Source organism: Diospyros lotus, chromosome 4 (assembly GCF_014633365.1).
Source record: "Diospyros lotus cultivar Yz01 chromosome 4, ASM1463336v1, whole genome shotgun sequence".
Lineage (NCBI taxonomy): Eukaryota > Viridiplantae > Streptophyta > Magnoliopsida > Ericales > Ebenaceae > Diospyros > Diospyros lotus.
In genome coordinates, this window is record NC_068341.1 from 37,901,421 (window position 1) to 37,926,681 (window position 25,261).

At 36.2% G+C, this 25,261-nt stretch overlaps 2 protein-coding genes across 2 annotated transcripts; both read left to right on the forward strand.

Annotated features, from left to right (window-relative positions):
* Positions 1–3,483: 3,483 nt before the first annotated feature.
* Positions 3,484–9,362, forward strand: LOC127800186 (cyclic nucleotide-gated ion channel 18). The gene is made up of 6 exons (XM_052334650.1): positions 3,484–4,151; positions 4,691–4,903; positions 5,013–5,320; positions 6,460–6,571; positions 7,630–7,866; positions 8,501–9,362. The coding sequence occupies exons 1-6, from the start codon at positions 3,705–3,707 to the stop codon at positions 9,272–9,274; spliced, it is 2,091 nt and encodes a 696-aa protein (XP_052190610.1). The 5' UTR covers positions 3,484–3,704; the 3' UTR covers positions 9,275–9,362.
* Positions 9,363–20,939: 11,577 nt separating this feature from the next.
* LOC127800667 (benzaldehyde dehydrogenase, mitochondrial-like) lies at positions 20,940–24,748 on the forward strand. The gene is made up of 11 exons (XM_052335413.1): positions 20,940–21,150; positions 21,915–22,049; positions 22,183–22,325; positions 22,465–22,618; positions 22,714–22,943; positions 23,153–23,242; positions 23,385–23,558; positions 23,641–23,778; positions 23,938–24,075; positions 24,192–24,253; positions 24,364–24,748. Exons 1-11 carry the CDS (start codon positions 21,066–21,068, stop codon positions 24,635–24,637), a joined length of 1,623 nt encoding a protein of 540 aa, XP_052191373.1. The 5' UTR covers positions 20,940–21,065; the 3' UTR covers positions 24,638–24,748.
* The last annotated feature ends 513 nt before the right edge of the window (positions 24,749–25,261 follow it).

Genomic DNA, 25,261 nt, shown 5'->3' on the forward strand with positions numbered 1-25,261 from the left:
TTTTTATATTTTATATATATTTTTATATTAATATTTTTAAACATGCACAAAATCACAAAATGCATGATAATATTCAATTTAAACCATTTTAAGATCAAAATAAGGGTGAAATTATAACAAAATTTTTACAAAATTGATCACTAATCAAGTTTCAGGGTTCACTTCTCGGTAGGAGCCATCCCCCAGTACCTCCTGACGTGCCCTATGGGAGGAAACTGTCTCTGGCATAAACTTTCTTAATGGTTCTGGGATTGTCCCGTGAGGAACCAAACTTTGCAGGATACCGCCATTTCCCGAAGAGCTTGCATTCTTTCAACATGTTGTTGTCGTAGAGCCTCATACTCCGCCCAAGGAACGACAGACGGGACTTATATCCCTGGGTAAGATCCTGAGAGAACATGTGAGGCAGTAAGAGGCGGCACCTGAAGTTGCACCCCCAATGGATGAGAGGGCTCTGGAAGAGGCGGCTGCTGGTGAGTGAGGGATGGGTGACCCTCACGAGGAGATTGATGGATGAGGGATGGTTGGCCCCCATGGGTAAGGGGTAGCGGGCCCTCATGAGTAGATGGATGTTGTTCTTCTGCTCGAGTGAGGGTCTCTCATCAAGGTGATTGGGCACCCCGGGAGAGGGTCTGACAATTACTTCGAGTTTGAGCCATAGTGAGGGAATAGTTCTGTAGCTTTTTGTTTGCGTTGGGAACTACAGATGGATGACCCTCTGTGGACGATTCGAGCGATGGGTGACCCTCTCGTGGTGTATCTGAGCGATGGATGAGTCTTCCGGGGTGAAAATGGCGATGGGTGAGCCCCTTGGTCAGGTTGTGAACGATGGGTGACCTGCTGAAAAAAGAATCGATTAGGGGCGCGGGTGAAGGTCCCCGCATGAACCCTCTGATGCTTTAAATTAGATCACCGTAGAAGTAGAGTACTTGAAAGTAAGAGTGTAAATATGAGAACGAGAGATTGCATACCAAATGAGGGAAAGTGACCTCCTATTTATAGCAACAGGAGGGGCATCCATGTGTCCCGTGTCCCGAGCTTTGCGGCAAGAATCTCGGAGAGGCTTTGACTGAGTCTCACGGGAGTAGTTTTAGGCCGATTATCTTGGAAGCGTTGGTGCAAGAATAGAGGGCACGTGGATGTTAGTGCGGCACCCTGGGTGACCCTCACTCGGGGGTATGCACAAACGCGGGCAAGGAGAGCACGAGAGGCCATGCGCGTGCACGGGGCCGGGTGTGAAGGGGCCATGCGCGGCGCCCTCACGGGCGGCCACATGCGCCGATGGCCGCAAGCGAGGGTGTGCGCGGGTGGCCGCGCAAATGGGCACTCGTGCACGGGGGCGCGCGCTAAGGCGCCGCTCACTCGGGGGAAGGCCGCGCGCAGCTGTTCGCACGCGCGGCCGTGTGCACGCGCAGTTGAGCCCCCCCTGCCAAGCAGCTACGTGCTGCTTGGCCGCGCGCGCGGAGGGGCCGCGCCGGGCGTGCCCGCACCCCTGGGTGGCCTCCTTTGGTCACCCATGGGGCTACCACGTGACGCTCCCTCGGGCTGCCAACATGGTGTTTGCACTGCTCTTCTCTTTCAATATTTTTTATGGCGCTCCCTTGGGTTGCCACATGGCATTTGCACTGCTCTTCTCTTTCAGTATTTTTTATGCATAACACTTTTCTCACTTCAGCATCAAATAGAAAGCAAATCGTTTAGTAAACATGTTCTCTGATGGCCCAACAGACAAAGGGTCTACATATATGATGGCTGAGTAGCTTCAAACCTACAATTTCACTTAGAACTCTAAAATTTGCTACTTCAGTGTGCCTATTTTCAGTGATAACCGGGCTATTCAACCAGAAGTTAATACTCAATCCTTTTCCTTCTAGGAGTTTGGTTTTCAAAAATTGGTAAAATAACAGATTCATGCAAACGATAAATAAAAACATAACAATTAGTTAGAAGAAGAAATAAATTTCCTAAAGCCAAGTGCATGCACATTTCAATAGTGGTTAAATTTTTTCCATTCAGAACACTCATTATTATTATTATTATTATTATTATTATTATTATCTTTTTTGCTAATTAATCTTTCCCTTATTTTACCAAACGAACTATCAAATCTGCCGTGATGAGTAATTTACAACAACCAAAATCCTTGTTTCCTTATTTCGTTTTAAAAATTTATTTCTTCAAAGATGATCGAGTAGACTGGCGGCACCTCTACGGCCCAAGTTGGAATTCCCAATTAAGCGCTCAGTTTACCATAATACTCATCCTCTACAGAAACATCTAGAAGTTGATTACTAAATCTCCAGGTATCAAATGACACATAGCCACAGAGTCAAACGTTTCATGAGGCCTCCGGGAAGTGCCTTTATACCTTAGGTTTCGCTAGTGTCCTGTGTACTACTGGATTAATTCAACAAGAACCCTACATAAATGTGAACTCCCTGCCCTACTCAAGGATTGATCATCCAATACAAATGTGAAATTTTGTCAATTCGAATTTCTTTTGGTTCGTGCGCCTTTTTCCGGTAGCCATACAGAGCAGTAGAGAGAACAATTTCAAATTCAAGGAAACAACTTAGCAACAAAAAATCAAAAAAGTTAAAAGGAAACAAACCTAGCCACGGAGCCACGCAGTGCAGATGGGCGACCGGAAAAAGAAATTGCCGTGCCGTTTCGAACTCTGTTCTTTTCACCTTCCTCCGAGACGAACCGAGGAAGCCGAAGCTTGCTTCTTCTTCTTCTCGTAAACCCTTGCTTTTTCCGTGCAATAGTTGGGGATTTGGCATTTGAAGGGAACAAAAGGCTCGCGAAGTTTCCAACGGTCGGAAATTTAACGCATCTCTTAAGCGTAATTTCTTTGGATAAATTACATGACACCCCTAAAATTTGATATAAATGCAAAAATTACTCTTATTTATAAAATTATATTATTTATCCCTATCATTCAAAAATATATATCAAATTACCTGATGTACACTTAAAGTTTAAAAACTTTATATGAATATCTTAATAATTTTTAGATAAATTATAGAAATTACTCCTAAAATAAAGCTTAATTTAAGAGATCACACTATTATTTTTGAAAACTTATAGTAATTTTTTTAAGGTTAAAAATTAAAAATAATTTAGCCTCTGACTAAATTATTTTTAAAAATTCAAAAAAACTAATGGTGGTTAATAAAAATGGGTGATTTTTATTATTTTTGGATTTTTTTAATTTATTTATAATTAGAGGAATGGGAAAGAAAAGGTAGAAGAGAGGGAGTTTGAAAAGGCATGGATAAAATAGTCATTTTTTCTTATTTACTATATTTTTAAAAAATTGAGAGGTGATCCCTTAAATTTGTCTTTATTTCAAGGGAAGTTTCTGTAATTTACACTATATGGGAAAATCTACTGTAAGTAACTGAAAGCCAAGGGTACTGAATATGATTAATTCAAAATTTCTATATGAACTTCGATTTGTATTTTCCACGGTGGAGCGATTTCAGCGCACCGACTCAATTTGCCGCGAAAATCTCTGTGAAAGAATTGAAACAAACCGTAGACGGCAATGGCCCGACCTCCAATCCTCGATCTCTCGCTCCATTTTTGTAAAACTATTCGATTTTCGTTCTCAAATTCGAACCACTGCCAATTCGATTCTGTATGTGTCTGTTCCGCTTCTCTTTCGCGGAATCCGAGGCCACCGGAGTCCGCCATGGAAAATGGATAGACTTCTGAGCAGGCCGGCGAACCACCTCCGCCACATCCGGCGACCTTCCTTCCCCGACCAACTCCTCCACCTCATATGGCGGCGCCACCAGATTCTAGACCCCAATGGCGACGTTGTGACCCTCTGGAACCACGTCTTCCTCCTCACCTGCATCCTTGCCCTCTTCATCGACCCGCTCTATTTCTACCTCCCCTATGTCGGCGGCCCCGCCTGCATGTCCATCGACGTCGGCCTCGGGGTCGCCATCACCTTCTTCCGCACCCTCGCCGACCTCTGCTTCTTGTTCCACATGATCATGAAGTTCCGCACCGCCTTTGTCGCCCCCAGTTCTAGGGTTTTCGGCCGCGGAGAGCTCGTCATGGACCCCCACCAGATCGCTATGCGCTACCTCAAGTCCAATTTCATCATCGATCTCGCCGCTACGCTTCCGTTACCTCAGGCGAGTCTCTCAATTTTTTACTCAATTACCTAGGTTGAAGGAAAGGGAGAAGAAAATCAGAGGATTCACTAGGTTAGCTAGTCAGGAGAAAAAGCAGTCCCTATAAAGCTCAATTATCAACAGTTTTGTGTTTTTAGTCATTTTCCATATCATCAGTAGTTTTTCTTCATCATCATATATACCTTATCCTAACCAAGTTATGGTCATTGACACGCATTCACAATGTAGCAAAAGGGCAATGTAACAAAAATTTAAGTTGGATGCCTTTCCTAGTGCAACCCTCTAACAAGGGAATAATGAGATAAAATTTCAACACCATTTTCATATAAAAAGTTTCATAAGTGGTGGTACATGAAGATAATTTATATGCCGTGTTTTATTAAATAGTTGATATTGTGAAACGAACTTGTACAACATGAAAAAACGGTTACATATCATCAACAATTACTCGGTTAAAATTTAGTCAACATTTTGCCCTACAATTTTCATTCATTGTGCTTAATGATCTCTAATTAAACTGTCTCTGAGTTTTGTGACAGATTGTCAACTGGATTATAATTCCAGCAACTAGAAACAACAGAGCTGATTACGCCAACAACACCGTTGCTCTAATTGTTCTCCTTCAATATATTCCTAGATTGTTTGTCATGTTTCCCTTAAATCAGAGGATCATTAAAACTACAGGCGTCATTGCTAAGACTGCTTGGTTAGGAGCTGCATACAATCTCCTTCTCTTCATGCTAGCCAGTCATGTAAGCAATCATTCAGCACAATTTGTTTTTTGTGTCATTTCCTTTTTCTAACTGCCTAATCCAACATGGATAAAAACAAACTGATATCTGATAATTACTGTCGGTTCAGGTTCTTGGAGCATCATGGTATCTATTGTCTATAGGGCGGCAGCACTCCTGCTGGAGACAGGAATGTCGAAATGAGAGGAATGCCAAACCTTCCTGTGTGATCAATTATCTGGACTGTGCTAGTTTAAATCATCCTATGAGAAATAAATGGCTAAATGTCACACGTGTGCTTGCTCATTGTGATGCAAAGAAAGATGATACTGATTTTAAGTTCGGAATGTTTGCAGCAGCATTTACCTCTGAAGTTGCTTCCTCACGTTTTATTGAGAAGTATCTTTATTGCCTTTGGTGGGGTTTAAGAAATTTAAGGTCTGATCCAATGATGGAGAATATTTGGATTTTTCATTTTTTGCCTTGTTCTTTATTCCTTCCTTAATTAAAACTTTTAATTAGACTGAGCAAAACAGAAGCAAAAAAATTAATTCTAGGAATTTCTGGAACCCATGCATTCATCTTGTTTGTAAATAAGGTTTTCTTTGAGAGAGAGATTAGGATTTCTTTTTCACATTTATCCTAATGTAGAGCGTAAAAAATAATTTCTAACTTTTTTAATATAATAAAGTAGTTATGTATTTGGAATAACTATGATGTGTATGTACATTGATTGTTGACCTGTTATTGCCATGTTATGTTCATTGCCATGCTTCTTATATCATGAGAGTATATTATCATCATGCATGTTCAAGAATGTGCTGCCAACACTGTTATTTCAAGGATCTTAGGCGAGAAGCTTAAGTTAAACTTTGAAACAGTAGATGTGATGTTTACCTTGTCAGCAATATTGGAGTCATTATATTGTAATTTTGTCTTGTGTTCATGGCCATGCGTCTTAGGTAATGAGCATTTAAAGTCACCGGCTTAGGTCACTCTGGGTATATTATCACGTATCTTACAAGGATTTGGTGTCAACCCTATGTTATATCAAGGGCATTTGGCTTAAGAGCTATCTCAGCCTTCTGAAATGGTGAATGTAATATTTAGCTTATCCGGTTTCATATTCACAGTCTGTGTGTCATGAAGGTTGTAATCCATGGTTGACTCTTTTTTGTCAAGTGTTCAGTTGCTGAGTCTTCATCAATTATATCACCTAACATCAGAAAACCTCAGTAACTGGCTAGCATATCAGATAGGTTTTCCAAGAAGAAATTTCCAAATGATCTATGAACTCATGCAATTTCCCATCAAGCAGACTGATTGAACCACTCTTATGCTTGAGACTCAAAATTCTATTAGTTTCCTAATTGTTGAACAACATTCAAACAAATAGAAAAGGCATGATTGATTGATCATAAATGCAGCAATTCTATCTTTGATTGTGCTTTATGTCATTACAAATCATGTTCTGTTTTTTATTGCTTGCTAAGGAAAACTACTTTTCTTAGTGTTTATGTTTGAAGTTGTTGGTTTGGTTTTCACTCTCTTATATTTTTTTATAACCTTCATTGCAGTTCTTATGGACAGAATTTGGACACAAGCACTTATATTGGTGAGACATCATTCTGCATTATTATATGCATTGGGGGTTTGGTTCTATTTGCTCAGTTGATTGGGCAAATGCAGGTAACATTTATTTATCCATTTTGATTTTTCATCTCCATTAATTTTACTACAGAAGGTTATCGCTTTTCATTGTAGCTTCAATATAACAAGTGGAACACTTCTACTAGGCTTTCAGTAATTACATACTGAAATTTTCTGAGAATGTAAGATTGCATGCATGTCCAGCCTGTTTGGACACTTAAATTATGCAAGGACGGGAGCTCTTATAAAAATTTTGGTCCTTCACGAGACAAAATGGTAAACTCTTAGAAAACTAAGAGCTGCTGCTTAATTTGAGATTCTCTCCTATTTTTTCTTTGTCATGGTTTAGGCCATATACAACCTACTTAAATCCTATTTCCATAGTTGTCACTGTTCACATGTTTTCTTCTAATCTATGAAATAGCCTGATGTAAGTCAGAAAGCACTAGGATTTAGGCACCTAGGTTTCTTATATTTTTATGATTTTAATGCTTCCTTATTGTGTTGAAGCGAATGAACTACCGAGTGCACATGAATGCAAACTACACGTTTTCTGTGGGCCTTACATGACCACAGTTCATTTGTAGTTTTTGTGGTTAAGAAAAGCAAAAGGTTAGCTTGCTGAGCGCCTTTGAATTCTTGAATATATCCATGCAGAAAATGCAAGGTGTTTCTTCATTTGCTGGAACAACCAAATAAAAGAAGTTACTATACAGAGCATACTCATAGTTGCCAATATGATTTTAGATATTATGCCTTTTGAGTACAATAAACCTTATTAAGTTTATTTCCTATCCCATATTTTTGTGTGAATCATTTGTTATTTCTTGTGAGTTTTTGTAAACTAATTACTAAAGGTTGTTACTCTAGTCTTTTCATTCCAATATATGTCTTTAGATAAAAAGAATAAAAAACATAATGGCCATGGGTGATTTTCCGTGAAGAGTTGGCCTCACCATTGCTAGACTAGCTCTACTCAGTTTATAAAGGCTACCATGTTATAACATTCAAGCATATCTTTTGTGGTTGATTTAGTTTCCAATACCAGTTGAGTTCATTTGTGCACGTGCATGTATGTGTGACTTTCTTCACTGAAGACTTATCTGGCGTCTATGACGGTGAGACTTGAAGAATGGAGGATAAAACGAAGAGATACAGAGGAGTGGATGAGGCACCGCCAATTACCTGTGGAATTGCAAGAACGTGTTCGTCGCTTTGTTCAGTATAAATGGATTGCCACAAGGGGAGTTGATGAGGAATCTATTTTGCAGTCATTGCCTGTAGACCTCCGTCGTGAAATTCGACGCCATCTATGCCTTCAGCTTGTTCGACGTGTATGTCTTATTTGGTTTACATTGATTGCTATGCATTTGGAGATGCTTTAGCCTAAACAACTAAACACACAAAATATGCATCTGATATTTTCTTATTCCACTGAAAAAGGGACATATTTGTTCACCGTATTGTCCTTGAGGGTGGGGTGTTCATCAATAATAGTTGTACACATTTCCCTTATACCTTTTGACACTTTTGCATGTCTATCTTGTCTTGTAGGCTTATAGCATAATAACAGTAGGTCCTCATAGGTTCTCAATTTACCACATGAGCTCTAGCTTTTCAGAAAGCAACATAAACTCATATGATTCATTGGTTGTACATGCTTTAGTAAAGCCAGATCATCACTGGCAATAGCAACAGTCAAGTTTTGCCTAGTTTAAAATGGCAAGTTTTCAAAAAATGTGATTGCTCCATCAGTTGTTGCATTTCTCAACATTTACCGGCTAGTAATATTTCCACAATTTTTTTGTAGGATAATCTAGTGTCAAAATAAAATATTTATAAATGTATATCAAATGTCAAAACAGACAATTTATTTTCCATTGCTTGAGGGTTGGTCCTAGAAAACCAGTACGAATCCAGTGCGTCATTTTATTTCCAGTTCCAGATTCTCATTCTTCCATCTTACAGGTACCGTTCTTCTCACAAATGGATGACCAGCTTCTTGATGCAATATGTGAACGCTTAGTCTCATCCTTAAGTACAAAAGACACCTATATTGTTCGTGAGGATGATCCTGTGAACGAAATGCTGTTTATCATCAGGGGGCAGCTGGAGAGCTCGACAACCAACGGAGGGAGGACTGGATTTTTCAACTCCATCACCCTCAGGCCTGGTGACTTCTGCGGTGAGGAGTTACTTACATGGGCTCTAATGCCAAATTCAAGTCTAAACCTTCCTTCTTCAACTCGAACCGTCAGAACGCTTACTGAAGTTGAAGCTTTCGCACTTCAAGCTGAAGATCTCAAATTTGTTTCTCATCAGTTTAAGCGCCTTCACAGCAAGAAGCTCCAGCATGCATTCAGGTACTACTCTCACCAGTGGAGGACATGGGGTTCTTGCTTCATACAAGCTGCATGGAGAAGGTTTAAAAAGAAAAAACTGGCAAAGGAATTGGCTCTACAAGAAAGCTTCTATTACATGCGAATCTCTGACCAGGAAAGTAACTATGGTGATGAGCAGGCTAGTGAAAACTATGACGATAGCAGCGGTGATAACTCATTTATGGATAAGGAAAACAATGCGCAGAATCTTGGAGTCACCATTTTGGCTTCAAAGTTTGCTGCAAACACAAAGAGAGGGATGAACCAGAAGGTTCAGGTGGTTGATCCTGATTCCAGCCTAAAAATGCCCAAGTTGTTTAAGCCAGATGAACCTGATTTCTCAGCAATCAGAGATGTTTAGTTAGTGCAGGAGTCATAGGAAGAAGGGAACCACTGATAGGTCAGTCTGGATTCTTTATATGGTTTAACCTTTTTGAACTAAATTATAGGGAAAATTATGCTTTACCCCATTGTTTTGCATGAAAAAGGCATAAGCCTTTCCTTTGTGAATCCCATTCGTTGATTTTTTTTTTTTTTTTTCCTTTTTCTTTGCAGCCTTTCCTTTGGATGCAAATGATTTGTTCACTTGTAAATATAGGTCAAAGCCGTTGAATTCAACTTGCCATTGTGGGCACAGGTAAAACGAGCAATAGCAATATTGGTTTTTCTAGATATTTATTGAGAAAATATGAGATATTTTGGAGTTTGTAAAGGGTGTAGATAGAGTTGGTAAATGGGTCAGGCGGCCCATGGGCCCGGCCCGCCTCCCAGCCCAGTATTGTAGCAAACAGGTCGGGCCAGACCGCCCTAAGAATGCAGGACTGTGCTGAGTGAGTGCTTTGTGGCCCGGTCCAACCCACCAAAAATGGGGGTGGTGACCAAAATAGGAGTGGCCCACCAAAATGGTCCGGCCTGACCCGTCTTGGTCCATTTATTAAGGGCCATAGAGCCGTGTCGGGCCCCATGTCCAGCCCACTGCCCAGTTTCCAACTCTAGGTGTAGCATATAAAGGCTTCAAATTAGTTGATGCTGGCCAGTATGATGTCAAGGCTAGTGTGTAAATAGTTTTCTTTTCCTGAGAAATGCTGACTGAGCTGTAAAGTATAGCAAAATCCAAAATGAGCCCAGCTGTGAGTGACTCTGATGAAAATTTTCGAGGAGAAAGCAATTGGTAATGGAAACACACTAGAATGAGACGCGCATATTTATTTACTCATATCTCATGTAAGAAAAAAGATAAAACAAAAATGTATAAAATCATGGGAATTTTGAGAAATTCTTCCTTCTTGTAAAACATATATGGCAGTCATCAAAAAGGCAAAAATCAAGTCCAGAGCTACAAGAAATTTTAAGGGGCCATGGCATCTGCATGCCCCCATTAGTTCTGCCCTTGTTTGTGATGGTGTGGATGAAATGAAAGAAATTTGTAGTATAATAATAATAATAACATTTTTAGACTTTTATGTCTGTGGGATCAATTATATGAATTTTATTTTTTTATTTATTTTTATTTATAATTTTATAATAACTCAAATTGAAAGTTCATAATAGAGTTTCTCATTACATGTTAAGTGTCTTTATTTAATAAGTTAAATTTCATTTTTTGCATAATCATTGGAAATCAAACTTAGATTTACTTTATCTGTTGAAAATCATGAGATCGAGCAACTGGAGCCTGCAAAAGAGGGCATCCCAAATTAAATTGGAAACCAACTTCAAATTTAAAATTTCATAAATGTTCGTGTAATTTATCAAATTTATCAATCCCATCTCAATTAATCTCCTTTCATATCCTCATTTAATGAGTTGTTGTTTTTAATTAATGCCCCTTTTTATTCACATGGCTTCCATTTTTTATGACTGTAATTGCTTGCAATTGAAAAAAATCAAAAAAAAATAAGAATTTAAGCAATGTTTGCATGGCACAGCAAGCAGAGATCAAACTTGCGTCACCCTTTCTTGGCTGGAAAAATTTCAGCAAAATCCTCCGGTCAATGCCCATCTGCGAGATCGAACCCACGTCACCCAGCCAGCCACCCCCGCTCGTGTCGTGTTGCATGCCTCCTTCATTTATTAATATGTAATTTATTAAATTTATATTAATCTTAGTTCCGAATTTTTAAAATTTCACGAAAATCTCGAAAATTTTCAAAAACTCTTAATCATCTCCTTATTTCAAAATATAAAAATTTTAATTTCTTTCATTAAATTTTTAAATTTAAAAATTATCAATAAATCATAAATAATTTCTCAATTACAAAAATTAATTTTTCACAAAATATCAAAATATTACAGAGAACCCACCTTCTCTTTCCATCTCTCTAGTTAATGGTCGGTGATGCCCATTGCCAATCATTAAGAGTGTCATTATTTAAAATAGAGCAGAGAAATGGAGTAATATTTTGAAGATTTTTACAAAGTTAATTATTATTAATTAACGACAAGAGAGTATTGTACAGTAATTAATCTCAAAGAAAATTAATGTTATTTTTAAAAATATAAAAATTATACGAATCTTAATAAAATAAAATAAGAGTATAAAAAGAAAAATAATATTATTCATCTCTACGGACAACAGTCATGGTGTTGTTGAGTATATCTCTTTTTATCTTTTTTAAACAAATATTTTACATGTGTGGTGGATTTGAGGTGGCGGCTGACTGGGCAACCCCGAGACCGAGGGTTCACACATTCTACTTATATATGATATCGATAAATTTATTTGGACAGAATCTATCCGGATAGAAAGGCATTTAATACTTATTTTATACTATTTTAATTATATTAAATAAAATAAAAAGACAATTTTAACCTTATAAAAATTTTGAACCTTCACTCGTATGCTTCCCTCCTAAAACTCCAGCCTAAAACTACTGCCCAACACATTAAAGCTGCACATTTTCAAAGCAAAACAATTATTAGTAATAAAAATAGCTGTAATCATTAGTAATGAAAATAGCTGTAATCAATATATTCTCTTTGCATTCTCCTCATATTCTATTTCATTTCATTCATCGACGCATGATTTTTTGGAAAGTGTGGCTCGCCTAAAATCCTGGGCGAGCTTCATCAGACCGCCTAGCATTTCAAATGAAGTCCACCTAAAATTACTGCCCAACACATTAAAGCTGCACATTTCCAAAGCAAAACAATTATTAGTAATGAAAATAACTGTAATCAATGTATTCTCTTTGCATTTTTCTCCTATTCTATTTCATTTCATTCATCTACGCATGGTTTTCCCGAAAGTGTGGCCCGCCTGAAATGCTGGGCAGGCTTCATCATATGAAGCCTTCCTAGAAGTGCAGTTGAAGTCCGCCCCATCAATCGGGCAGACTTAATCGTCCGAACTGCGGACTTCAACTGTTCATCAACTAATTCAAGCAAAGTAGCATTTTTCATTTCATTCCACAAGTTGGCTGGACAAGAGCTCTTCTTCTATTTTTCATTTCATTCCACGAGTTGGCTAGATAAGAGCTCTTATTTTGTTTTTCATTTAATTCCACGAATTTGCTGGACAAGAGCTTCTTAACCAGAAAATAGAGAATAAGAATGAGAGAAATAATAGTGAGCATAGACGTAAATTATTGGAAGAGATATTTGATTTCGAAGAAGATGATAATTTGATTGGCGAAGAATCAGAAGGTGAAAAACAATCTGATTGTGCGACAGTTGATTATATTAACAACCATTTGGAAGAATCCAATAACGTCAATGTGAAAGAAGGACCTCTACCAGGTATGATATTTAACAGTATTGAGAGTCTGATGAATGCTTATCAAGAACATGCAAGAGTTTTAGGTTTCGCTGTTGCCAAGAGATCAGCTCATAAAAAGAGTGATGAAAGTTGCAAGTATGTTACAATTTGCTGTGATAGAGGAAGGAAACAACAATTTGATAAGTCTACAAAGGGGATAAATTGTCCTGCAAGAATAAATGCAATTAGGAGAGACAATGGAGTTTGGCAGGTTTAAAAAACAATATCAGGACACAACCATGAATTGCAACCTGATATGTCTATTTTGATGCCTGCCCATAGGAATCTGACAATTAACATGAAGAGACAACTGGAAGCCAATGATATTGCAGGCATAAGGCCGTCTAAGAATGTTAGAATGCTAGAAGTTCAAGTTAGTGGGCCACAAAATTTAGGATGCTTGCCTAAAGACTGCAGAAATTTCATTGAGAGTAGGAGAAGGCTGAGACTAAATGGTAGCCCTTAGATCATTTCCAATTCTAAGAATCAATCTCATCTTTCCAATTTTTCATTTCTTTCCCATTTAAATTAATGAGACTATTTTCACCCCATCACATTTGAGAGACATAAATATTTTCATATGTATTTAAATAACTCTCATATTTTCCAAGGCATTAATGGTGACCATTTACCATTTTCTTTTGGATTTTCTTTAATCCATATAATCACGTCTCTCATTAAATGCTTGAAAGACCAATTAGCATTTCTTTTATATTTAATTAAATCACCCCATTTATACTTGAACCACAAAATGCCAAGTGTCACAACAAGACACTAATCTTGGTTTCCAAGTTTTAATCTCATCCCTTCATGTGGCATTACCACATTTATTCACCAATTTAGGGAAAATAATTATTTTCTCCAATAATTTCATATTCTCCATTTTCCCTATTTTCCATAATTAATTTCCTCTATGGAATTAAATTTCAAAATTCCCAAAATACCCTTTGTGAATTTATTAATCCCATATATCTCCACATAAATACCAAATTGAGATTTTATTCACTTACACACCTAATTCCACATAGGAATTATTTTTAATTTATCAAAATACTCTTTTTTGGACTTCTCTATCCAAATTACCAAAATACCCTTCTCATGGGCACTCTCAATCTCAAGAATCCATCACCTTCTCAAGGGTATTTTTGAAAGTTTTCTTACTTCCTTTCCTACTCTTAACACCGGTTACACTGGGTGTTACAGAATCAAAGCATAACCAATCAAATAAAAGACTACCATAATGTCTCAAGTTTAAGGATCAATCTGCACTATTGCAACATAGGAATTCCAATTCGACATTAAAATAAACATTAGGAATTCTGTAGCGAGTCAATTCAGTGTACTTATTCTTATAATAAGCACCCGCATATATCCACTAGTGTCCCCACACCAATGTCCATGAAACGAGACATTCTCCTAATTGAGCATGCATCATATGTGCTCGTCTATCCAAGTTATTAGTGTCCAATCCTAATAACTCTATGATTAGGAACATTTAAGATCAAGGCTTGTAAAGAATAGTTTCATGATTGCCATCTCTATGCACGACCATATTCCATAAACCTATTTGATCTATGGGCTTTGTCAAAAATGAATTGCAATAAGTAATGACAACCATCAATGACAAATAAGAATATAATGCCTTGCAATAATAATTGATTGTTTCTAAAAAATCAAAATATAAAGTACGATCAATTACATGTAAAATATAATTGGCTTGTGAGGCATAATTCTGACAGTGCACATTCATCCCAACTGGAATATACCTCAGGTCAATTTCCTTTGAAAACAACATAGAACCTCTTTCTTTTTTCTTTCTTCCATTTGCAATTCCCATCCATAGAATGGACAAAATCAACACCAATGTTGTTGGAAAGTATTCCTTCATTCAACCTTCCTTCAAAGAAAGCCTGGTACACTTCAACAGCCTCTTCCTCACTTTTGAAAGACTTGTATAAGCTGCCCCTAAAACCAAGCACATGTGGTGCACATTCTTCCCAAGTTGAATAAATTTTAGGTCTCATACATTTAAACACAACATAGAGTCTCTATTTTTCTTGTTTTTTATTTCCATAATTCTCTAAAAAAATAAGGAGATAGAGAGGAAGATATAGAGATAGAGGTTGGATGAAGAAGAAGCATAGGATAGAGAAGAAATATAGGTTGGACTTGGACGAAAAAGAAGCACATAATAGCTTTTTGGGGAAGGCCATTGTTAATATTGATATTCTTAAAATTCATTAAATAAAGTGAGAGAGAATGAAGCACATAATAGCTTATTGGAGAAAGTCATTGTGAATCTTGGGATTCTAAGAATTCATTAAATCAGGTGAGAGATTAAAATTTAACATGTAAGAGAGAGAATGAAATTTTAAGTTGTGACTAGGAAGGGTATTGTTGGTAAATAAAATGTTAAATGACATACGTATCCTAACATCAATAATTGAAATAACAAAAAATAACAATTCTATTGGATAGATTCTATCTAAATAACAAGGTCCATGTGATATATATATATATATATATTATTAAACTATCATTTTGAATGTTTGGACCTTTGATTACTACTTTATTAATTGTCAATTATTAAACTATCATTTTGAATGTTTGGACCTTCGATTACTACTTTATTAATTGTCAATATGTTGCTTATCTTTTTATCTTTGGAAATAGTAAAAGACTGAGCCCACTTTTTGGAACTCATACCTCTTATATATTATATTATATTATATTATATTATATGGATCCGGTCCCAAGTGTTCTCCAATGCCCTTTGCTAAAAATCTTTCCCTCTCATATTATAAACGCGACTTCTTTCCTTTTCAAGTTGCATCCATTTGGCCTTCATCTTTTTTTATTTAGGAAAGTGTGCCCCCCAATATTTTCTATTCCGCCCATAGATAGTAATAGTCCCCACGCCCCACGCCCCACGCCCCACGCCACCGGTGGGGCATATATATTCAAATCCCTCGGCTTGTGGCCTCCCAAGAAAACACAAATGTAGACGTGTTTGTCCTTCAGCGTGCAAACTGCAAAATGATGACGTTGGCGAGGAGCGTTCAGGAGGAGGATAGATAGCCCACCAAACCACCCTTCAATTGAGAATGACACTACCTTGCAGTCTCCCATTCTATTCTCCAGTGATGTTGGCGAGAAGCGTTTGGGAGGAGGAGAGAGAGCCACCAAACCACCCTTGGATTGAAAATGACGCTACCTGCAGTCTCCCATTCTATTCGCCAACCTTGATGGATTGATTGCCTTTAGCCTACCCCCTCACCCACCCAACCCCAACCCCAACCCCAACCCCAACCCCAACCCCAACCCCAATTTGGCCCTCCCTTCTCTCTTCACTTCATTTATATGTACATACATACACAAAAGGAACAAATTTTCAAAAACACTTTTTTACCAACTAAGGATTGTTTAAAAGTTTTTAAATTTTTATTTACACGATGAGTCCTATAACTAAGTCAATAATTCAATATTATAAAAAGAAAACAAAATAACTCTAATAAACAACTTGAAACGGAATGAACTTTCAATGGAGTGGGTGAGAATTTGCTGCTCTTTCACATTCTCATTAGATTGCAGCTGCCCCACAAACCTTGACTATATAACCCACCACTTTGTGACAAAAGGAAAACAAATAATTAATAGATAAAACTAAATCATACCCACAAAAAAAATTAAGATAATAATATATATCACTTTTGCACCCCAAATAATAATAATAATAATGATTGATTGGAGCCGAAAAGTCGAACAGTGTGTTGAACGAATGAAATGTCAAAATCCGTATTCTTTTTACAAAAGGGGGTAAAATATCATAAGACATATGATGATGTGCATATCACTCTTTTTATGACAAATAATAATTAGTTATCCAACAATAAAAGGCCCAAGAGTGTCCAGTTAAAAGGGTGAAATGTTTCATCCCTTACTCAGTGCCGGCTTATTATTAGCTGGGTTTTAGACCATAATTATTTTAGTGATTATTTATTAATATAAGTAAATAATTATTATTATTAAAATTTGTTTTTTTTTATTTTTTTGAGATGTAAAATCATTAATTAAAATTTTATATTCAAGTTTAGAAAGTAAATTTATTTTAATTGAAAATATAGTTAAATTATTTAATTTGTTTATAATATAGTTAAACGTAAATAAAATTTTATTAATTTTAATTCTAAAAAAATTATTTTTACTAAAACTACACTAATAAGAATGGTTATTAGTATTTTATAAATTGTCTATATATTTGGAAAAGAATTTATCTTTTTTATAAAATTTAGTATCTCAAGTGTTGTTTTTATTTCTATGGTTATAATTTTTTTTTAAAAAAATAATTTTAAAAATAAATCTACACTATCAATATCAAAGAGCATGTCATATTTTAAAAAATCTTCAAGATTTAAATAATTTTTCTTTAAATTATGGAAACACTTTAACTAGATTGGGTGTTACATAGACAATAGCTTCAAATTTATGGATAAATTAGATTTATTTACACCAAAAAATAAATTAGTAGGGATGGTAATTGTAACCAAAATCGTGAGAAATCGAACCGATCAATGAGGTTAAAAATCGTTTGATTGGGTAATGGTTTGGTTTAGGAAAAAATTGAACACTATTTCAATAGTATGGTTTGATTATGGTTTTCAGTAAATCGAAACCAAAACCCAAACCGAAACCGAATCAAATGTGTGGGTAACTGAACCGAATATATATATATATAATATATATTTATTTATCTAGTATATTATATATACACATAATATATATATATTGACTAATGTATTTTTGTACAAGTATTTTAACTAATACATTACAAATATATAAAATATTTAATATTTATAAAGTAATTAACAAATAAAAATAAATTATTTTATTTTTATCAATCAAATAATTATATCCAAGAAGTTTAAAGTTAATTTATAACTTTATGCAAAAAAAAGTAATTTTATTAGAACAACTTCAACGTTGGACACCAAATTCAACGCTAATTTTGGTGTCCAACAGTGTTTTACACAAAAATTTTCAATACCAAATTAGTGTTTTCTCCAATATGTAATACTAAATTGGTGTAAAAGATAATCTTTAAAGAATATTTTATAATTAAATATTTATTTATTTATTTAACTTAGCATAATATAAGAATAGAAAGCATTCAAGAAGGAGAAAGCGAAGAAGAAGTACCATTAGATCATCAGATTCGTTCAAGAAAAGGCAAATATGTATCGATTTTTACTGATAACGGGCAAATTCCCGATCCCGATACTAGTGATTCTGATCAAATAGACGAAGTGCCTTTGATGCGCTATCCACAATCGGATTTTCGTCGAGACATAATCAAAGGCTCTATGCGAGCCCAAAGACATAAAACAGTTATTCGAGAACTCTTTCAAGCAAATGTGCATTCCCCACTTTTTTTGGACAGAATAAACAAATCGCCCCTTTTTTCTTTTGATATTTCCGGACTGATGAAACTCATTGTTGTTTTTATTTTAATTTTTTTCTATTTTCATCATGTATTTTTAATTTAAGTTAATAGAAATGTTATTATTTTTTATTATATTATTGAGTTTTTGCATTAAGAATATTTTCTTTCTATTAAGTAATTACTTAAATAAAAAACTTTCATATATATAAACAAAAATAGTTCATTTTATATGAACATGGTATTTATAAAATATATTCAATATTTTAAAATATATTCAATATTATACTATTTTATAGATCTTAATAAAATATCTACATCGCTATATATTTATTTACAACAATTTAATTAATATTTCTAATTATTAATCAAAATATACAACTATAATAAAAGTGATAAATGATATAAAGGGAATAAGTTGTTTTGAAATTATATAAAGATGAGAAAATTGGAAATAAAATAAAAAAAAAAATTTGGTGTTGGTAAATAATATAACACCAAGTACTCAACACCAAATTTGGTGATTAGAAATTGTACCCAACATCAAAATAGTGTATTCATTGGAGAGTTTTTAGTGCCAAATTAAAGTTGACGTTGAAAATAGTGTATTTCTTGGAGTTGCTCTTAGAGTTTGTTTTTGTTTGTTGTGAAGTTATCAAAAATTTTTATGAATGCTATTTGTAAGAGTTTGTCTTTATTTGTTGGTATGGATCAAATTAAAAAAATTATGATTAAAATCAAAACCAAATCGAAATGTTTGGTTATGATTTTTAATTTTTAAAATCAAATGGGTAATTATTTAGTTTTTGTTTTAGTAATTTAAGTTTGATTTGGTTATGGTTTTGACAAAAAGTGAAATCAAATCGAACTATTGCCAACCCTACAAATTAGACCTATATTTTGATTTAAATTAGAATTTATTCAAAATTGAATATCTTGTCTCATTCAATTTTCATGGAGAGAAAATTAGATAGAACATCTTTTGCCTTAAATCAAATTAATATGAGAAATACATCATTTAGTATAATTTCTACCAAACTAAATCAATTTTTCTGTGATGCCTACTCTTCGCATTTTTTTGGGAGCCCCACCCTTTTTTGGGCCCGGGCATAAGCCTCTGAGTGGCCTATGCCTTGAGCCAGCTGCCCTTATTATTATTATATCTATAAAAATTATGACAAAAATAATAAAATTCTAAACTTAAATCTCTTAAAGGAAAATTAACTACAAAAAATTTAATTTTAAATTATTTTTATTTATGATTATATATATTTTTTCATCTAAAATTTTTATATCTTCATATTAAATGTTCAAACTATCTTTTAAGGATAGTTTCACAAATTTAATATATGCTCTAATAACGATAAGATCCTATACATCCACATACAATCATATGTGCATTTAATAAAGTTGCGAGCACACATATCTCAAGTCTCGAGCACTTACAAATGCCTTTAAGATTTTTTTTTTTAAATTTGTTGTTGGTTTTATTTAATGAATAATATATTTTTAAAAAATTTAAACTCTAATTATTAAAAAAAACTTATAACTTGTTACCATCAAAATAAACTTTAAAAAGAAAAATAAATTGTTTTTACGGACATGATACAGTAATAAAATACTTGAAATTTTATATAAAATATCGGAGTTCGAATCAGTACGACTATTTGAAAAACAGATTTATTGTTGAAATGTAGCATTTAGTTGAAATACAGTAATACGAATAGAAGATAAATCTCACATGAATTATATTAAATGTTTAATTTTGAATATGTATAAATTATATTTACTTAAGAAATGCATTAAGAGTGGGTCATCTCATTTTTAAAGATTAATGGAAACTCGAAAATTCAGTGAATAAAAAAAAATTAAATTTGAGATTAAATAGAAGATTGGGAGGTGGGAAGTGGGAGATTGGGAGATGACAGGTAAGAATTGGGAGATAGAGAAAGGGATAGAGATAGCCTTAGACATAAAAAGTTGGATTGACATTGTGAAGATAGGCAACAAAACTTAGCCATTAAAGTCTCGGGCTGAGAGGGCGGGCGGCTGACGCAATTCAGTTGGGGATACTCAAACCAGTTTTTTCCTTCAATTAATGCCACTCCTTTCTTTCCCCATAAAATATTATATTATTTTCCCACCACGTGGGCTCATGCAAGTCAAATGCCAAATGCATGTACGCCCAACCCCAACCCCTATAATCAATGATGATTTCTATCAAGATATGTATTGAGAATGGTTCTACTATTTTAATATGAATCTAAGAAATTGACTTTAATCTCAATAATTAATCATCTTTACTTAGCATTATCATTTTTATGCAGCTTAATTTTAATAAAAATAAATAGATCGTATATAAAAATTTTAACTTATTACGTAAAATAAGAAATTAAATCCATAATCTGATATAAATTTTATTTTATTATGATTTAATTATTTGACATGTGTTCTGAAACAATTAACCATATTTATTTATATGTTAATTATGTTGACGAGGGCCTACCTTTTGCATTAGTGTTAGAAAAATAGTGTAATTTTGTAATTAAAATTAATAACTTTATTATAGTAATTGGAAAATATTGAAGAAAGTGTAATAAGTGGATTTGCCTATTTCAGAGTTATCCAAGTGCATAAGGATTAATCGGCCTGCTGTGTCGGGTCGGCTGATAATCATGGGAATGGAAAGTGAATTTGCTTATCGGGTCGACCCATTTCTCGTGCTCCTTCAAAAATAATGGGAGAAGGGATCAATTTGGCGTAAAGGGGTACGTCAGCGGTGCACGGACAACCGGGAAGGAAAAGCGGCTGTTCATGCATTACAAAAGGAAGGGGGAAGGTGAAAGAAAGAGAAAGAAAATATCCCAAGCAGAAGCAGGCACCTTTGAAGAACGGGTCTCTCTCTCTCTCTCTCTCTCTCTCTCTTGAGTATTCCAAGAAGATAATCTAATCATAGCCATGGCCGCCCGGAGGATTTCTTCCGTCATCTCTCCTGCTGCTGCTTCTCTTTCCTCCTTCCTCAAGGCCTCTTCTCCTTCTTATGGTAATCATACTCTCTCTCTCTCTCTCTCTCTCTCATATTTTTATGCGTCTGATTTGTCTTTGGGATGAATGTTATGACGCGATCTTTCACTTTCTTGGTTTTTCTCGCTGGTTCTGAAAGTTTGTGGTTTGTGCGGTGTCAGGATCATGCTTACAGGCTCCCAGAAACTGGTTGAAATTTCTCTTTTCATTTATCTTTCTGTGTTTTTTCTTCTTAAAAGTAGAAGAGGAAAGGCCTAAATCAGTGTTGCCTTGCCAAGGAGAGAAGAGATGTGAGTTTCTGATCTCACTGTGATGGATGGGGGAAGATGGTTGATCAAGTTGAATTCAATAGGTTTAAGGGGGAAAAAAATACATGAGTTATTTGCACGCCATATGATTGCTAAAAAGCTCTGCTCAACTCAACTCAACTTTGTTCCCAACTATTTGGGTCGGGACATGAGTACAACAATTCAACCTTTCAACGCCTCTTTGTCTGCTTTTCTGACTAAAAACCCTGTTTTGGAAAGAAAACCAGTCTGTAATTGATGCTTTACTCAGAAAATAGCATTTCAAGTTGAGTTATTATACAGAGCAGAGTATCATAATTCACACGAGGATGAAAGTCGCCATAAGTTTTGTTTAACTGTGATCAAAATCACAGACATTATTGGCACATAGATCATCGTATTTTTAGGTTGTTAAACTTAGACGGTAGCCATGGATCTTATCAGTTTTATAGCGCCGGTAATTGCTTATTTACAAATCCGCAAATTGTGAATTCAGGACAGTACTCTATTCGGGGCGTTGGCGTCAATAGTTTCAGCACCGGGGCTGCATTGGAGGAGCTAATCATACCGCCTATACAAATTGATTATAGCCAGCTTCTCATCAATGGACAATTTGTTGATGCAGCCTCAGGTGAGCTATCATGCATCCTTTCATTCGTGAAAACAATGTGGATCTTGATGTTCAATTTTGTATCTTGACGTTCCCCCAATTCAAAACATTGTGTGGTGAAACTGTTCTTCTTTTTCTGATTATATGACTATAGGGAAAACATTTCCAACCCTGGATCCGAGGACAGGAGATGTGATTGCTTATGTTGCTGAAGGGGAGGGGGAAGATGTCAACAGAGCAGTCCTTGCTGCACGGAAAGCGTTTGACGAGGGACCATGGCCAAAGATGACTGCCTATGTATCACACTGATCATGTTCTTCCCCAATGCTTTCTCAATTTTTTGACTTCTACAACTTGCTGTCTTTACGAGAAGATTGTGGTAACCATATGAAATATGAATTGTCTAATCTAATCTTTACTGATGAACTTTTTCCAGGAAAGATCGCGAATAATGTTGAGATGTGCCGATTTGCTTGAGAAGCACAATGATGAGGTTGCAACTCTTGAAACTTGGGATAATGGGAAGCCTTATGAACAGGCTGCAAATGCTGAAATACCAATGGTTGTACGCCTTTTTAGATACTACGCTGGTAAGTGTTATCGTACGAGACTTGCGTTGTATGTTAGATTTTGTGTTATTTTCTAGTATCGGCATCTGAGCCTGCTGTCTTTGTAATTTTCTCAGGATGGGCAGATAAGATTCACGGTCTTACTGTTCCTGCTGATGGGCCATACCATGTCCAAACCCTTCATGAACCAATAGGCGTTGTAGGACAGATTATTCCGTGGAACTTTCCTCTTCTAATGTATGCTTGGAAGGTTGGGCCTGCATTAGCATGCGGTAACACTATCGTATTGAAAACTGCTGAACAGACACCACTATCTGCTCTGTATGTATCGAAGCTGTTTCATGAGGTACGCTTGCAACTGCATGTTAGGCGTGGCCATACCCTTTCTTTTCTCCTTAAATTCCTCATTTGTGAATTTTTACTGCATCTTTTTTGTTTCAATATTTAAGGCTCTGGCTCGGTACTTGTCCTTCATCGCAAATTCTATGGTAGACTAGAATGAAGAGAAGCGAATTCAATAGTGAGCTTTAACCATTAATTCTATTCTTCTGGCAGGCTGGGCTTCCTCCTGGTGTTCTGAATGTTGTATCTGGCTTTGGTCCTACTGCTGGCGCGGCACTTGCTAGTCACATGAATGTGGATAAGGTAGATTTCAAGCTTCAAATTCTGTTTCTGAAGTTTGAATCCCAAGTGGAAAGATGATCTTTACATTTAATGGCAACAAACCATTGAATTTTCAAGTTTACACTTCTAAGACTGTTACGTACCCCTCCCCCCTCCCCTGCAGCTTGCTTTCACGGGGTCTACTGCCACTGGAAAGGTTGTACTTGGTTTGGCTGCAAAAAGCAATCTCAAGCCAGTAACTCTAGAGCTTGGAGGAAAATCCCCTTTCATCGTGTGTGAGGATGGTGACATCGATCAAGCTGTTGAGCTAGCGCACTCTGCTGTCTTCTTCAATCAGGTCTTCACTCATTTCCCTTCCATATAAACAAGCTAGGTAAAACACATACAAATTCACTTGTCTTGCTAACTGCAACCTACAGGGTCAGTGTTGCTGTGCTGGATCTCGTACATTTGTACACGAACGTGTGTATGATGAATTTGTGGAGAAATCCAAGGCACGTGCTTCAAAACGTGTAGTTGGTGATCCCTTCAAGAAGGGTGTTGAACAAGGTCCTCAGGTATTTATAAATACATCAACCATCGGACTCGGCTGGCACTTATTTGACATTACCAATATGTGGGAAGAACGAGCCTCGAGCTCTATTCCTTCCCATGCATTTCTATGTAATTGAGAAGGCGTGGAACTGATGTGTTTTGTGGCACTCGTGATAATTTAGATTGATTCAGATCAGTTTGAGAAGATCCTGAGATACATCAAGTCTGGAATTGAAAGCGGCGCCATTCTTGAATCTGGAGGTGAAAGATTGGGCTCCAGAGGCTACTATATTAAGCCCACAGTTTTCTCAAATGTCCAGGTAATCTTCAGCCAACACCAAACTCTGCAATGTAACACAACTTGGAAAAAGCAAAAAGGGACATATATATATATGAGGCTAACTCAATGTTGGATCCTTGACGACACTGACTGCAGGACAACATGCTGATAGCAACGGATGAGATATTTGGCCCTGTTCAGTCCATCTTGAAGTTCAAGTGAGTTGCTATCTTTTATTAGTAAAATTTTCTCAATTCGAACACAGTTTTCCACAGCTGAACAACCCCTCAACAATCATACTGTCTCTCTGACATTGGAACGATAACAGGGATCTGGATGAAGTGATCCAAAGGGCCAATGCTACTCCCTACGGGCTGGCTTCCGGGGTGTTCACGCACAACTTGGACACAGCCAACACCCTGATGCGCGGGCTGAGAGCCGGCACGGTGTGGATAAATTGCTTTGATGTCTTTGATGCTGCAATCCCTTTTGGAGGTTACAAGATGAGCGGGCAGGGCAGGGAGAAGGGTGTCTACAGCCTCAGCAATTACTTGCAAGTGAAAGGAGTTGTGACTGCTTTGAAGAATCCAGCATGGTTGTGATCTGCTTTCTCTTCTTTCTTCCCAGTTTGAGTATGAATAGGAATTGGTATTGCATCTATGTAAGTCGGAAAACTCCTCCTCTAATAATGGGAAAGAAACATCATTGAACCAGTGGCCCCCAACCCATTGCAAGTCCTCCTTCATATGTATGTGAACTCTCTCTCTCTCTCTCTCTCTCTCACACACACACACACACACACACACACACACAGCTGAATTATGGCGATTGGCAATGACAGAAGGCCGCCAAATTTGATTTCCTCGTCATGAACCATATCATTGTCATACATGCTAATATTCAGTGGCCGCCGGGGTTTTATATATAAATCTAGGTGGAGTTGTACTAAAACACACTCTTTCAGCTTGGGTTTGTTTCTCTTTCTCTTTTCGGTTTGAGTAAGACAAAAAATAAGGAACTAGTTTTGAGATAACCACACTTTTCACAATAATAATAGGCGAATAGAATTGTGTGATATTTTTGGGTTCACTCTTGACTCTTGACTCTGAGTGAGTGGAGGTTAACTGAATTGAAGCAGTAAGTGTCCAAAAATCCCACCTTTGTTAATTTATTTATTTATTTTGATTTGAACTGGGCGGCTTGGAGTTGGATTTGAATTTAATTTA